Genomic DNA, 12,170 nt, shown 5'->3' with positions numbered 1-12,170 from the left:
CAGGAGGTTTCTCTAAGGTGAAGAGGGATGAGCAGAGGTTATGGTATGAAAGGAAAAGAGAGGAAATTATCGAAGGAAAGATGGATGATGGAACCTCTTCAGTGTAAAAAGTGATGATGGGAGTTTGTTGTGGTTTTCAGGGACAGTAAGAGCTTTTAAAGTAGCGAGGGATGTGATGAATTTAGTGAGTCTGAGGCATTAAATTGGTCAAATTAAAGGGGGAAGAGGAGAGTTTGGGAGTTAATTAAGATTTTAAAAAAAGCTTGAGAAAAGTTGTCAAGAGGAATTCTGGGAGTTTAAAGGTAAAGTTGTAGGGGGAGGGTGGATGATTGTGGAGGTCTATGGGTGCTTTGTTTAGATAACGGGGGTATGATGAAAGTTTGAGGTAAGAAAGTAAAAATTGTCAAGGTAAAGGGCTGATGGGAGATGAAGCAAAGCGAGGTGAGAGGAGTGTGTTCATGCACAAAGCATGACCGGGGTTTGGCACAGAGGGATGAGCAGACTGAGGTGTAAAGAGGAGTGAGGGGGTCGAGGTAAAAGGGAACAATGGTGTTCAGTTGGGAGGTTGTCGGGGTGGACAGGATGAGGTATCTGATGAGGCAAGGACTCACAGTAGGACTGTTGTTTAGATGGACAGTGGGAACTATTAAGATCAGTGGGAGCAGTTCAAGGTAAAAAGGGATGAGGGGAGTTTGGTACAGTGAAGCAGAGAGAGCAGCAGTTTAACACAGAGTTTGCTGAGGTTTACAGCTTTTGAAGGCACGTTGTTAATGTGCAGGGAGTTAATGAAGGCAAAGACGGACGAGGGGACTTTTGTGACCTAAAGGTGGATGAGGTAAAAAAGCATCATGAGACTTTGTCAGTGTACTGAAGGAAGAGCAGAGATTCAGTCGTTTCTTCTGCCATGCTCCTGCAAGGTTTGCGGGGAAATATCGCGACACCATCAGCCCTCGGAAGGACATCGCCAACGGTGAGCCAAACTGCTCAGAGAGCGAGGGCGACTCCACCAGCCGCCGCCTGTCCTTCATGAAGATGGTGGGTCTGGGAAAGCTGAAGAGGGAGGCTGTGACTGACCACTCCTCTCAGTGCCCTGAGGAAGAGTCGGTGCAGGAGGAGGTCAAACCCAGAGAGCCGCTGTCAGGTAAGAACAAAGCGAGGACAAAGCTGGGTCACGCGGACAAGAGTATTGTGATGATGTAGATGTGTCTGGTGCCTACGTTCTACTCTGGGGGGGCCAGACCACCTGCTGCAGGACTCCTGGTCCTGCTGTTCTGTGAACATACAGTAGTTCTTTATGACCCTGGTTGAGGTTTGGGCTCAGTGTCAGAGTGAGCAAACGTTTGTATAGTAGCGCATGTTGCAATTTATTTGTGAGCATTACATTTTGTTTTGCAGGAATTCAGGTCAGAAATCGTGTCAAGGAGATGACACTCCTACTGGTATAGCAATCTAACCAGCTGTGTACAACCACAGCCACTGAGACTGAGGGCTTAAAGGCCCTTCATTGGTGGCTGGGGGGGCAGACTTGGCATCAGGTGACCTGTGACAAACCCACTTGTCTGACCCAGGCCAGCATTGTACTGTCAGAGTAGCAGCAGACTGGTCAACGCTGGGTTTAAATGCAGAGATGTTTGATTCCTGACTGATGCTTTTACAGGCTTCAATGAATGACATGAGGCGACTCTATGGTGATAATTGGTCTGTTACTAGAGAAACGGTGAAGTTTTCCCATGATTATAAATGAACGTCCCAGTGAGACCAACTTTGGCTGGCCCTAACCTGAACCTGAACCAGTCTAACCAACAACAGCAACAAGTACAGGCCAGTCAGAGGCAGAGTGGGATGGGTCCTCTTCAGGTCAGAAGGACTGACAGATTGCATTTGAATAAATAAGTGAACAGTGCTAACGGGGAACCTAGTGAAGACCGAACGTTGGGTCTGACTGATCCTCAGTCTAATGGTGAGATCTTCTGAACTAGACTGGACGTTATGAAGGACTGTCGTAGTGTTGAGTGTGTTTTACCCCTGTGTTTCCAGTGTGGCTGTAACGTGCAGTCAGTCGGTACCAGAATGTGTTTCAGTCTGTTTGTGGAAGTCGCCGTCCAGCTTTATGGTCCAGTGTGTTTTCATACCACCCTGCCTGATCTTATCGTGGCCTGTCAGCAGCCTGCAGCTATTTCAGGCACCGGGACTGACAATGAGCAGAGCGAGCGGTCGGGGCGGGCTGGTGAACCCAGAGACGCTGTCATTCTCCTGGAGTTTTCACAAGGACGCTGGAATGTGTTTGGGAAGTGCAAGTGTGTGTTAGAAGTATTGGGCCGGTCCTGGAAAGTTTTTTTAAGGGCTTCTATTGTTTATGGCGCCCTGTTTACTCTGCTGTTTGTAATGAATAACTGGAGTGTGTCTTCTCAGTTCCTCCACACCCTTGTTTACAGTTACTCTGCTCGATAAAGCTTCACTGTGTCAAAGCTTGATAAACACAGTAAATATAGACTGTGTTTGTTTACAAGTCATGTGCCATTATCGGTTAATTATTTCCTCAGTTAATGGTTTGGTTTGTAAGACATCAGAAAATCCTGAACATTTGGATTTCAGGTGTTTTGTCCAACCAACCGTCCAAACCTACTCAGGCTTACTCAGCACCAGTACCAGTATTTGAGGGGTAAAGAAGGAACAACCAATCAGCGATATTTATTTTTAACATAAACATAACTGAACTCCTGTGAACACTCCAGTAAGAACCAGATGTACAAACAGATTCATTCCTCAGAGACGAGTCTTCTTCTTCTTCTTCTTCTTCAGTGACGAGTACAAGAGAATTAATAGTTTGTGGCATTCACACAGTTTCTTCTGCTTTTCACTTAGACTCAGTTTCAGTAATTAGAAAATTAAATGTCAGTCAGACCTCAACGTGCTGCATCACCTCATCTGGGTATTTTCTGGGTTAACAGTGTTTTAAACAGTCCACACAAAGAGACTAAAACCAACAACGATTTGCCTCTAGTTACAGTTAATGTCCGTCAGTCCTGGACCAGCTGAAACATCTGTGCCACAGACCTCCACTGGCGTTGAAAAGTGATGAAGAACTCAGGGAAACACACCGATGCACTGGGTGGCGTTTCCTCAGTACCAAACACACGTTGCCCTAAAGGCTCCGAACGGCCAGAACGTTGTTATAGCATCTGGAGTGATAAAGAGTCAGGGACCCTGCACGAGATCTCTGGATATTCTCATCAAATATCATGGTCTGGTGTTTCGTAAGGAGGAACCATGTTGGCCAGTGCAGCGGTGCTTCACTGGTGTCTTTAAAATACTGTGAACACAGGAAATGACAGGCCTCATCCTTTGAGTCCTCACACTGACCGAGACCTGGTCTGGGACCGGGGTCCTGAATCTAACTCTGCTTCGGTGACATCAGGATCCTGAGGAACTGAAGTCCTGGTTCACTGTGAGTCTGAGCATGAAGTGCAGGGAAAGTTCTAGATGTTCAGGTGAGGGCTTGTTTTCAGATGCTGCTAAAACACAGTGTCAGCAGATCAGGTTGCTGCTGAATGCTGACTGTGTGTGTGTGTGTGTGTGTGTGTGTGTGTAAATGGTACATAAGAGCCATGCAGGTGCAAACAGCTCTGACTCTTTCACTCCTGTTTAGCAGTGACACAAACGAGGCACACTCGCTCCTGCACCGTCGCCCGGTGTCGGGTCAGTCGATCTTTAGCTGGCTGATTATTTACAGACAAGAATTTCTTCACTTCACAACCACTGGAAAAAATCTTAACTCGAACATTTAAATAGTTGTTTCCTGAGTCCGGATCGGAGTCGCGCCACCTGCAGTGTGTCAAGTTATTGTGCAACTGTAAGTTTGAGGCTTTTTCACATAAAGAAACTTCTGCTGTGAAATGATAAAATGCACTCAGAGACCTGTTGGCCCTCACACTGCACTGTTACATGGCCGGGTTTCTGTTGCTTCTTTCCAACAATGACTTTCTGCACTTGAATCACAGTCAAATTCCAAAGCCTGGAGTCAGAAAAAAGCAAACACTTCCAACTATATCCAGGAGACACACCTGTTTACTTAACACCCGGGCGGCACATAAAATCTGAAATCAAAACACCTGTGTTCAGAAAAAGAACATTGAACTGCAAACAAAATCACAATCCCCAGTGAAACGGCTGCAGTCAGGACAGGAACAAACAGATACCTGCCCTCAAACAAGGTCCACAGGCCTCCAACACACAGGGAAAATAATTAGTGGTCCAAACAAAACCAGGGCTGCAACAACGATTGTTTCCATCTTTCCTCCTTTTCTGAGTAAAGGATTTATCATCGCCATTTATCATCATATTCATCATTTTTGTTTCTAGGATGCCTCTGTAAAAGAGCTCCTTGACCTCAAGTAAATGAAGGTTAAATAAATACTTTCTGACCAATTATGTCGACAGACTATAGCTGTAGTTCTAAATTCAAACACTCCTACAGGCCACGACGGCGACACTACCAGTCTTCTGTGTGGACGAGACAAGACTGGAAGAACAAAAGGGAAAAAGAATGTGCATTAGGTAAATAAAAATAAAGTGCTGGTATAAATACACACAGTTTAGTTGTGGTTTTTCTTTTTTTTTTTCTTCAATAGGTCTGAATCAAAAAAATCATGGGTCAGCTGTCATTTTGCCATTTTCCATGTGATGGGAAGGAGAAAAGAAATGACTACAATTGATTAAATAAGTCAGTATTAAATTAACAAGAATGAAACTTCTAAAAGGGAGCTGTTTTGCTGTCTTGTAATGTAGCTAGTGAGTTAGCACAAGGGTAGTGTGGCACATTTTACCGGTGCTCTCGCTCTTTTCAAGCCAGAATTTTCCAGGGTTTTTTTTTTTTTTTATTGCAACACAAAATAACACATTTACAGGACAAAGCACATAACATGCTACATGAGACAAATGAGACAACAGACATTAACAAAAGAGGCAAAGGGATTATTATAACTGAGGGTATTGAGTTGTGTGTGTGTGAAAGTGTGTAGTGTGTGTGTATCCAACTCTGTGCAGACTGATATTCATTACTTAAGGGAAAATAGAGTTAAACCAAATAAACTAGGAACGTGGAGAGGGTATAAATGTAAAGGAATGATTGTAGTAATAAAATAACAAAGAAGAAAAGGGGATTTTTCAGGTAGACATATACAAACATGTCTCAGATTTGACCCTGGGTTTGTGTCCTTGGTGATCCAGGTGAGACTGGAACCTGAACCTGGTTTCAGACCCTGAGACCAGGTGGTGTCTTTGTTCTTGGACTCTCTGTGACCTTGCTGGGTTTGAGAAGGACGAGAGTGACGAAACACAGGCTTAACGTTCTTTATACACACACCAGTGTGGAATTTACCCTTCACAGCCTGCCGCTCATTAAACCAGGGTCAGGTTACCCCGGAGCCCTGCCGGCTCCGAGCAGCAGCAGCTCTGTCGGCTGCTCGTCGGCGAGTTGCTGCAGGACTCGGGTAGAAGGTGGAACAGCAAACAGGATGTCCACACGCAGCGGTACAGTTGTGTAGGTGGAACTGGTGAAACCTGAGATCGCCCGTCACTGTTTCACCTGCTGTTGTGTTGTGGGGATTGAAATCAGCTTCATCATGTGTGTTTCTGAAGCAGGTGTGAAGGTGTGAAGTGTCCACTTCCTGTGTGACTGTAAAACCCTGGTGGACTCGCACACAGATCTCCATCTATTTTGGTAAATATTTAATCACTTGAGCTTAAATGAATGTGTGGTCTGCCTCCATGCTGGCGACAGCCGCTCTCTGCAGGCCCATTCTTCTGAGCCCGTTATGTCAGGATCACCTCGAGGGAATTTGTTTAAATTTACCACAAATGTCCTGGACCACACACACAAACTACATTTAAGAAGCCCTTTGTGTCTTTTGTTAATGTTTGTTGTTTCATCTTCTGAGTTGTGCCCTTTGACCTGTAAATGTGTTATTTCATGTTAAGCTTAAGGAGGAGAACCTGGCCTCCATCATTCAACACCACTGACAGAAACACCGTGTTTAAGAATCAACATGCTTCTATAAAAGTGTCCGTCCGTCTGTTCTGGGCTAATGAATGTGGGCCTGAACCTTCTGTCACAGGGTCACTGTCTGGAAGCTGGTTGACCGACCGAAGAAGCTTCACTCTGTAGCCTGGCTGGATGATCATCAGCAGACTGTTCTAGTTCATCTGAAGCTACCACCCTTATCGGTTTCTTTATGCCGGATCAATAACCGATCAGTTGGCTGCACTTGTCAGATAATCAACATGTCAGGTCAGGTTTTCTCAGTGTGATGATATTTTTCTCCACTGTTTATGCAGTGAAGCCTGATTTAGAGAGCCCGTTAGTGAGTATGTATGTTGTCCGAACTCACACACATGGTGATAATCCTGAGTTTAAAACCAACAGCTTCACTGGAGTCAGCTGAAAGACTTCAGGCAGCAGTAAGACAACAGTTCCTATGTAACTTAGAGCCAAATCACTGTCATGCTGGTATTGTCTGACCCTGAAATGTGCAGATCTCAGTGAGAACATGCTGGCGACTTGTCGAGGAGTTTGTTTTCAGCTCTACAGTTGCACAACCCCGGCCCAGTCACCCTCAGATAAGAGGTTCACACTCAGGCCTGTCAGGACCAGCACGTCCTCCACTGTGTGAGCAGCAGCCAGAAAACTACTGCGGGACAACCGCCTGTCACAGCTGCCTGCAGAGCCGCTGACAGTGGTTTATCTGACGCGTTTCAAGTGGCTGCACAGGGACAAACATGACATGCTTGGCATCATCCCAGGGAATCGTGCAAACATCCTGAAATAAGCTCCCCAAGCAGCGTCAGATGGGATGTGTGTGTAAAGATGGTGTGTGTGTGTGTGTGTGTGTGTGTGTGAGATATTTGAAGGCTGGTATTTAATCTTTAAGTACCAAACTGTCAATAAACCCAGGACAACAGCGCAAACCTTTACTTGAACAGTCTGTATTTGGTCACGTTCTTCAGTAAATCTGCACGTTCATCTCTGCGTGTCCGTGCACACACTGGTCTCTGTCACTGCAGCGTCCTTAGCGAGGAACAGCTCTGATCCGACTGAACGACGCAGGCGAGGAGGAAAATGTGGAAACGGAGCTCTGATGTCATGTGCAGACACACACAATACTGCTGCTGTTCACATGCACGCACATGCTGACTGTGCACTGAATGTTCTCTCTCTCCAGGTGAAATGTGACTCTCCAGCTTCAGTTTGCTGAGAGTTCTGCTACAACAAGCACAGCTGTGCCATTGGGTGAAGCCTCACATGTCAGACGAACATCGAGCTGAATCAGACTTGTTAAATAGTTTTTACATCTGTGGAAACTGAAGCCAAGGAGCCAGTCTTTCCTCGAGGTGCTAGAGACCAAACACTCTGGACTCCAGATGGATGACCACTGTACCAACAATGAGAATAATAATAATCATAGAAGTAAATTAGGCACTCACACCTACAAACATACCTACTGCTAAATGGAATCAACATGAGGCGTTCAGGAGCTAAATTAAGAGTCGGCCATTAAGGAACTTAAGTCAGTGCAGGGCAACAATGAGCATTTCAGTTTTGAAAGTGTGTACACAGGCGCATGTTACAGTGGCCCGGTGCTGGGTGGTCCAGGGGCACCTGTTTGGGGGGTGTGCTAAACCCTGTTGGGCGGAGCCGACGGGCATCAATCACAAACAAGTTCATCGTGTGGGTTGATGGGGACGGGGACACTCGGTGTGTGTCAGTCTGGTCAGGACATATCTTTGTTAACAGACTGGGCTGTGCACACAGGAGACTGAGGGGAGCAGCTCTAGACTTTACTGTGCACATGGATGAACAGTGGCAGTGAATGCTGGTAAATGGTTTCCTCTGTGCTGAGTGTTTTTACTTATCAAAATCATATCTCTGTATAATAAAGTGCTGTTTTCAATGTAACTGCTTTGTAGCTGTATCTGCCTTCATGGTGTTGGGGCCTGTCAGGGTCTTACAGTGGTCCATGCTGACAGTTGAGGCCTGGTGAGGAACATGAACATGGGGTGTCAAATGAGTGCAGGGCATTCTGGGACACAATGAGTGTTTGTCTGCACACAGGCTCATATTACATCTTGATCAGGTGCTGTGATATGAGCCCGGTAATGAACAATGGGCTGACATTTGTGGGATGTTCAAGAATTCAAATGAATGTGGGAGGCAGAGCACGTGAATGGAGCGTGGAGCTTGGACAGAGTGCAGAGTGCCTTCTTTTAGAAAGGAGGGAGCGTCGCCCTGTTTCTTGTCCCAACTTTGCTCCGGCCTGGTTTGGGGCTGATATGTCACCTTGCAGCTCATAAAACAGTATGTGTGATGTGAGAGTGCAGGTAAGAATGAGGAGTAACCCTCTTGGCAAAACAACAGGAAGCAGTTGGATTTCTAATTACAGTAATATTCATCTGAATTAAATTTATTGGAAGCAAGTCTCTTTAATCATCTTAATTGTTCTCTGCAAAGCTCTTTTCAGGTTCAGTGACCAAGACACAAACACAGATTTAATATTAATCCCACAGTTCATTTCCTTAGCAAGGCATCAGTATTTTAATGCTGTAAGAGAGGGGCTCCACAGACGGCGGTCAGTTAACAGGACAGGCTTATTAATCAGACAGGTTTAAATGAGGACTCGTTTCGTCCAGGGCTGCACAGAACACACACGTCCAGCTACTGCAGCAGCTTTAACAATAGCACGTGGACCTGGACCTGAACAGGCTTTGAAGAAGTGACCTCTGACCTTTTCACTGCTGCAGGAACTTTATCCTACTGTCGAACAGAAAGAACATGCGTGTGGGTTCACAGCTGAGATGTGTGCATGTATGTCATCCCCTCTTCCTCTGTCAGCACGGTGGCGGACGAACAGGACAACATCTGGAACACATCCTCACACATACACAGAAGGCTTTTATTTTGAAAGAGCAGCCCTGGAGAAGCCCTGCTCTGAGGCAGAAGTTGATGTAGGAGAAGGCATCACTTCCTGTCCCACTGTGTGTGTGTGTGTGTGTGTGTGTGTGCGCTTCCTGATGTGACACTGTGTATTATCTGCCTGCTGCAGTAAAATGATGTGCTGAATAACTGAGTCATGCTTCCTGTCCGATTATCCTGCGTCATGTCTGTTTCTGGTTTGGTATCATGTCAACTTCACTGCACTCATATCGTTGTCGTTCTTGAACTTCTCTTTCTAAATATCTTAAGGGATTTAATTTAGTTTTTATGCAAAGTTGAACGTCACCTCTAAGAAATTGGTCCTTCAAAGTAAAACCAATTTCTCCCAGCGCTCTCTACAACTGGGAAACAATTTAAATGATGACCAACTACCAGTGTTGGTAGGAGACAAGAAGCCGAGGTGCTCGGGTGTGATGCATGTGTTTAATGTTGTGGGGGTGGTACCAGTGGCAAACATCTGATACTGAGCTATAAATTGGATGTGTTGTTACAGAAGGCCTCTTTCCATTAACAGACAGGATGCAAACTCCAGCCACCAACAGACTTGTGCCCTCAATCTTCTGATTGATGTTTAAATGCATCATTAAACTTGGTTGTTGCAAACATGCTTTCTGTCAGCTGTAGTTTAATGGCCGGTGTGGAGACTGAACCTGTGACGTTGGCGTTATTAGCACCACGTTCAAACCATCTGAGATACACAAGCTGTTCTTTTGTAATGTTTCTTACAAAATTTGTTCCAGGTTTGAATGGAACACAGTGAAAGACAGAACATCCACTGTACACGTTCAGTCAGGTTTGCATGGTAAAAGCTGTGGACAGATCCCAGCATTCTCTGGGGAATGAAAAGGACTGTTACAGAAGACTTTTCTACCCCTGTACTAGGGACTAGAATCCTTAACCTTCTGATGTGAAGTCAGACGCCTTGTCCATTAGGCCGCGTGGCCTTAGACGGCCAGCGATGGCATTTCAGCATCTGTCTGGCTCAAAGGAAAGAGAGAGCGCTGACTGAGCTACATGAGCTAGCTGTGGCACAGGAGGCAGAGCAGACCGCCCCCCAACCACATGGGTTTGTGGTTCGATCCTCGGCTTCACTAGTCCACATGTCAGTGTCTCTGGACAAGACACTGAGCCCCAGGTTGCTCCCAGTGATATCACCAGTGTGAGGGTGTGAACGTTTGTGTGCACAAATGAGTGAACGGGTGCTCTTTGAGGGCACCTCAGTGTGTAGCATGAGGCCATTTAAACCGCCCCTACTGAGGCAGAGTTTTATTGGTAGCCCTTCACTAAAGCGACCATTTGACTGATGCAGGGTTGGGTGCATTATACGTCTGTGTTTCTGCCACAGTCCTAGAGATTCTGCAGCTGGTGAAGAAGCGCGACCTGTTCCTCGCTGACTCCCACATCCTGGAGCTAATGAAAAGGACTGTTACAGAAGACTTTTCTCCTCCTGTACTAGGGACTAGAATCCTTAACCTTCTGATGTGAAGTCAGACGCCTTGTCCATTAGGCCGCGTGGCCTTAGACGGCCAGCGATGGCATTTCAGCATCTGTCTGGCTCAAAGGAAAGAGAGAGCGCTGACTGAGCTACATGAGCTAGCTGTGGCACAGGAGGCAGAGCAGACCGCCCCCCAACCACATGGGTTTGTGGTTCGATCCTCGGCTTCACTAGTCCACATGTCAGTGTCTCTGGACAAGACACTGAGCCCCAGGTTGCTCCCAGTGATATCACCAGTGTGAGGGTGTGAACGTTTGTGTGCACAAATGAGTGAACGGGTGCTCTTTGAGGGCACCTCAGTGTGTAGCATGAGGCCATTTAAACCGCCCCTACTGAGGCAGAGTTTTATTGGTAGCCCTTCACTAAAGCGACCATTTGACTGATGCAGGGTTGGGTGCATTATACGTCTGTGTTTCTGCCACAGTCCTAGAGATTCTGCAGCTGGTGAAGAAGCGCGACCTGTTCCTCGCTGACTCCCATATCCTGGAGCTGGAGCAGGAGTGTAACGAGGCTGCTGCCGCAGACCGGGGCGCCGCGGCGCAGCCAGAGGACGCCGGCAACCTGGGCACCAAAGACAGTGGGCGGAGGAAGGCGAAGGATGTGGAGCTGCTGTACGAGGAGCTGCAGAAGGAACTGTGGGCCGTGGTCAGGGAGTCTCTGCGGTCCCCGACAGCCGGGCCCAACCTGGGCCTGGTGGTGCAGGTGAGGACTGCTGCTGCTGCTGTGCACAGGTATCGATGCTGCCTCACCTGTCCATGTGTGTGTGTGCAGGTGCTGCAGCAGGAGGAGCAGGCTGATAAAGACTGGAGCCTTAGCGAGGCAGCAGCCCTTGGGGACCCGAGGCCCCGCCATCTGAAGCAGAGGTGGAGGGAGGCGGTGGAGGAAGCAGCCGACAGCTCTCTACCTCAGAGAGCAGAGTTCACAGCTGGAGAGCTGGATGGATACCTGAACCAGCTCCGAGCCCGGGTGGTGGAGGACCTGGGGGCCGCCAAGAGGAACGTGGTCTCCATTTACCCTGAAGACTACCAGCCCTTCCAGGTGACATGACACATGCATGGAAAGATCAGGCACAAAACACCTGCTGTTTACGAACACCCACACGTTTTAGATCAAACAATGACATGAATGTCTGTGGAAGAACTGATGACAATTTGTTTGTCTTGAACGCAGCGAGGCCCCAGTACAAGCCTGTCAAAATGACATCATGTCACACAGCTGCTCGTGCACGCCATGGTTTTGTCGCCAAATCTTTCCTTCATGCTCAGTTTCTGTTTACAAACAAAAGACATGACAGACGTAAAATATACTGTAGGATGTGTATGAAGTGCTCAGAGCAGCGGTGGGAGAAGTACTCAGGTACTCAGGAAATACTCTGTTACAAGTAGAAGTTCAAAATGTTAAGTAAATGTACAGTATCAGCATCCAAATCTACTTGAAGTACCATAAGTACCAGTACTGGTCCAGCAGAACGGCCCGTGTCCCAGTAACGTCTCTGATACTGGATCATAGTGACTAATTACTCTGTCCATCCATCCATCCATTTTCTTCCGCTTATCCGGGGCCGGGTCGCGGGGGCAGCAGTCTAAGCAAAGATGCCCAGACCTCCCTTTCTCCAGACACTTCCTCCAGTTCCTCCGGGGGAATGCCAAGGCGTTCCCAGGCCAGCCGAGAGACATAGTCCCTCAA

The 12,170-nt window shown here is 47.1% G+C and overlaps 1 protein-coding gene across 1 annotated transcript in view; it reads left to right on the top strand.

Moving 5' to 3' along the window:
- The window catches only part of exoc3l2b (exocyst complex component 3-like 2b), a 35,160-nt gene that overhangs the window by 10,831 nt on the left and 12,159 nt on the right, over positions 1–12,170 (top strand). Inside the window, exons 3-6 of the mRNA XM_020622711.1 lie at positions 918–1,141; positions 10,335–10,390; positions 10,965–11,186; positions 11,256–11,522. Coding sequence (XP_020478367.1) covers positions 918–1,141; positions 10,335–10,390; positions 10,965–11,186; positions 11,256–11,522 — 769 coding nt within the window. The remainder of the gene's footprint in view (positions 1–917; positions 1,142–10,334; positions 10,391–10,964; positions 11,187–11,255; positions 11,523–12,170) is intronic.

Source organism: Monopterus albus, unplaced genomic scaffold, assembly GCF_001952655.1.
Source record: "Monopterus albus unplaced genomic scaffold, M_albus_1.0 scaffold287.1, whole genome shotgun sequence".
Lineage (NCBI taxonomy): Eukaryota > Metazoa > Chordata > Actinopteri > Synbranchiformes > Synbranchidae > Monopterus > Monopterus albus.
Note: the sequence above shows the minus strand (reverse complement) of the source record. Positions and strands in the feature narration are given on the sequence as shown.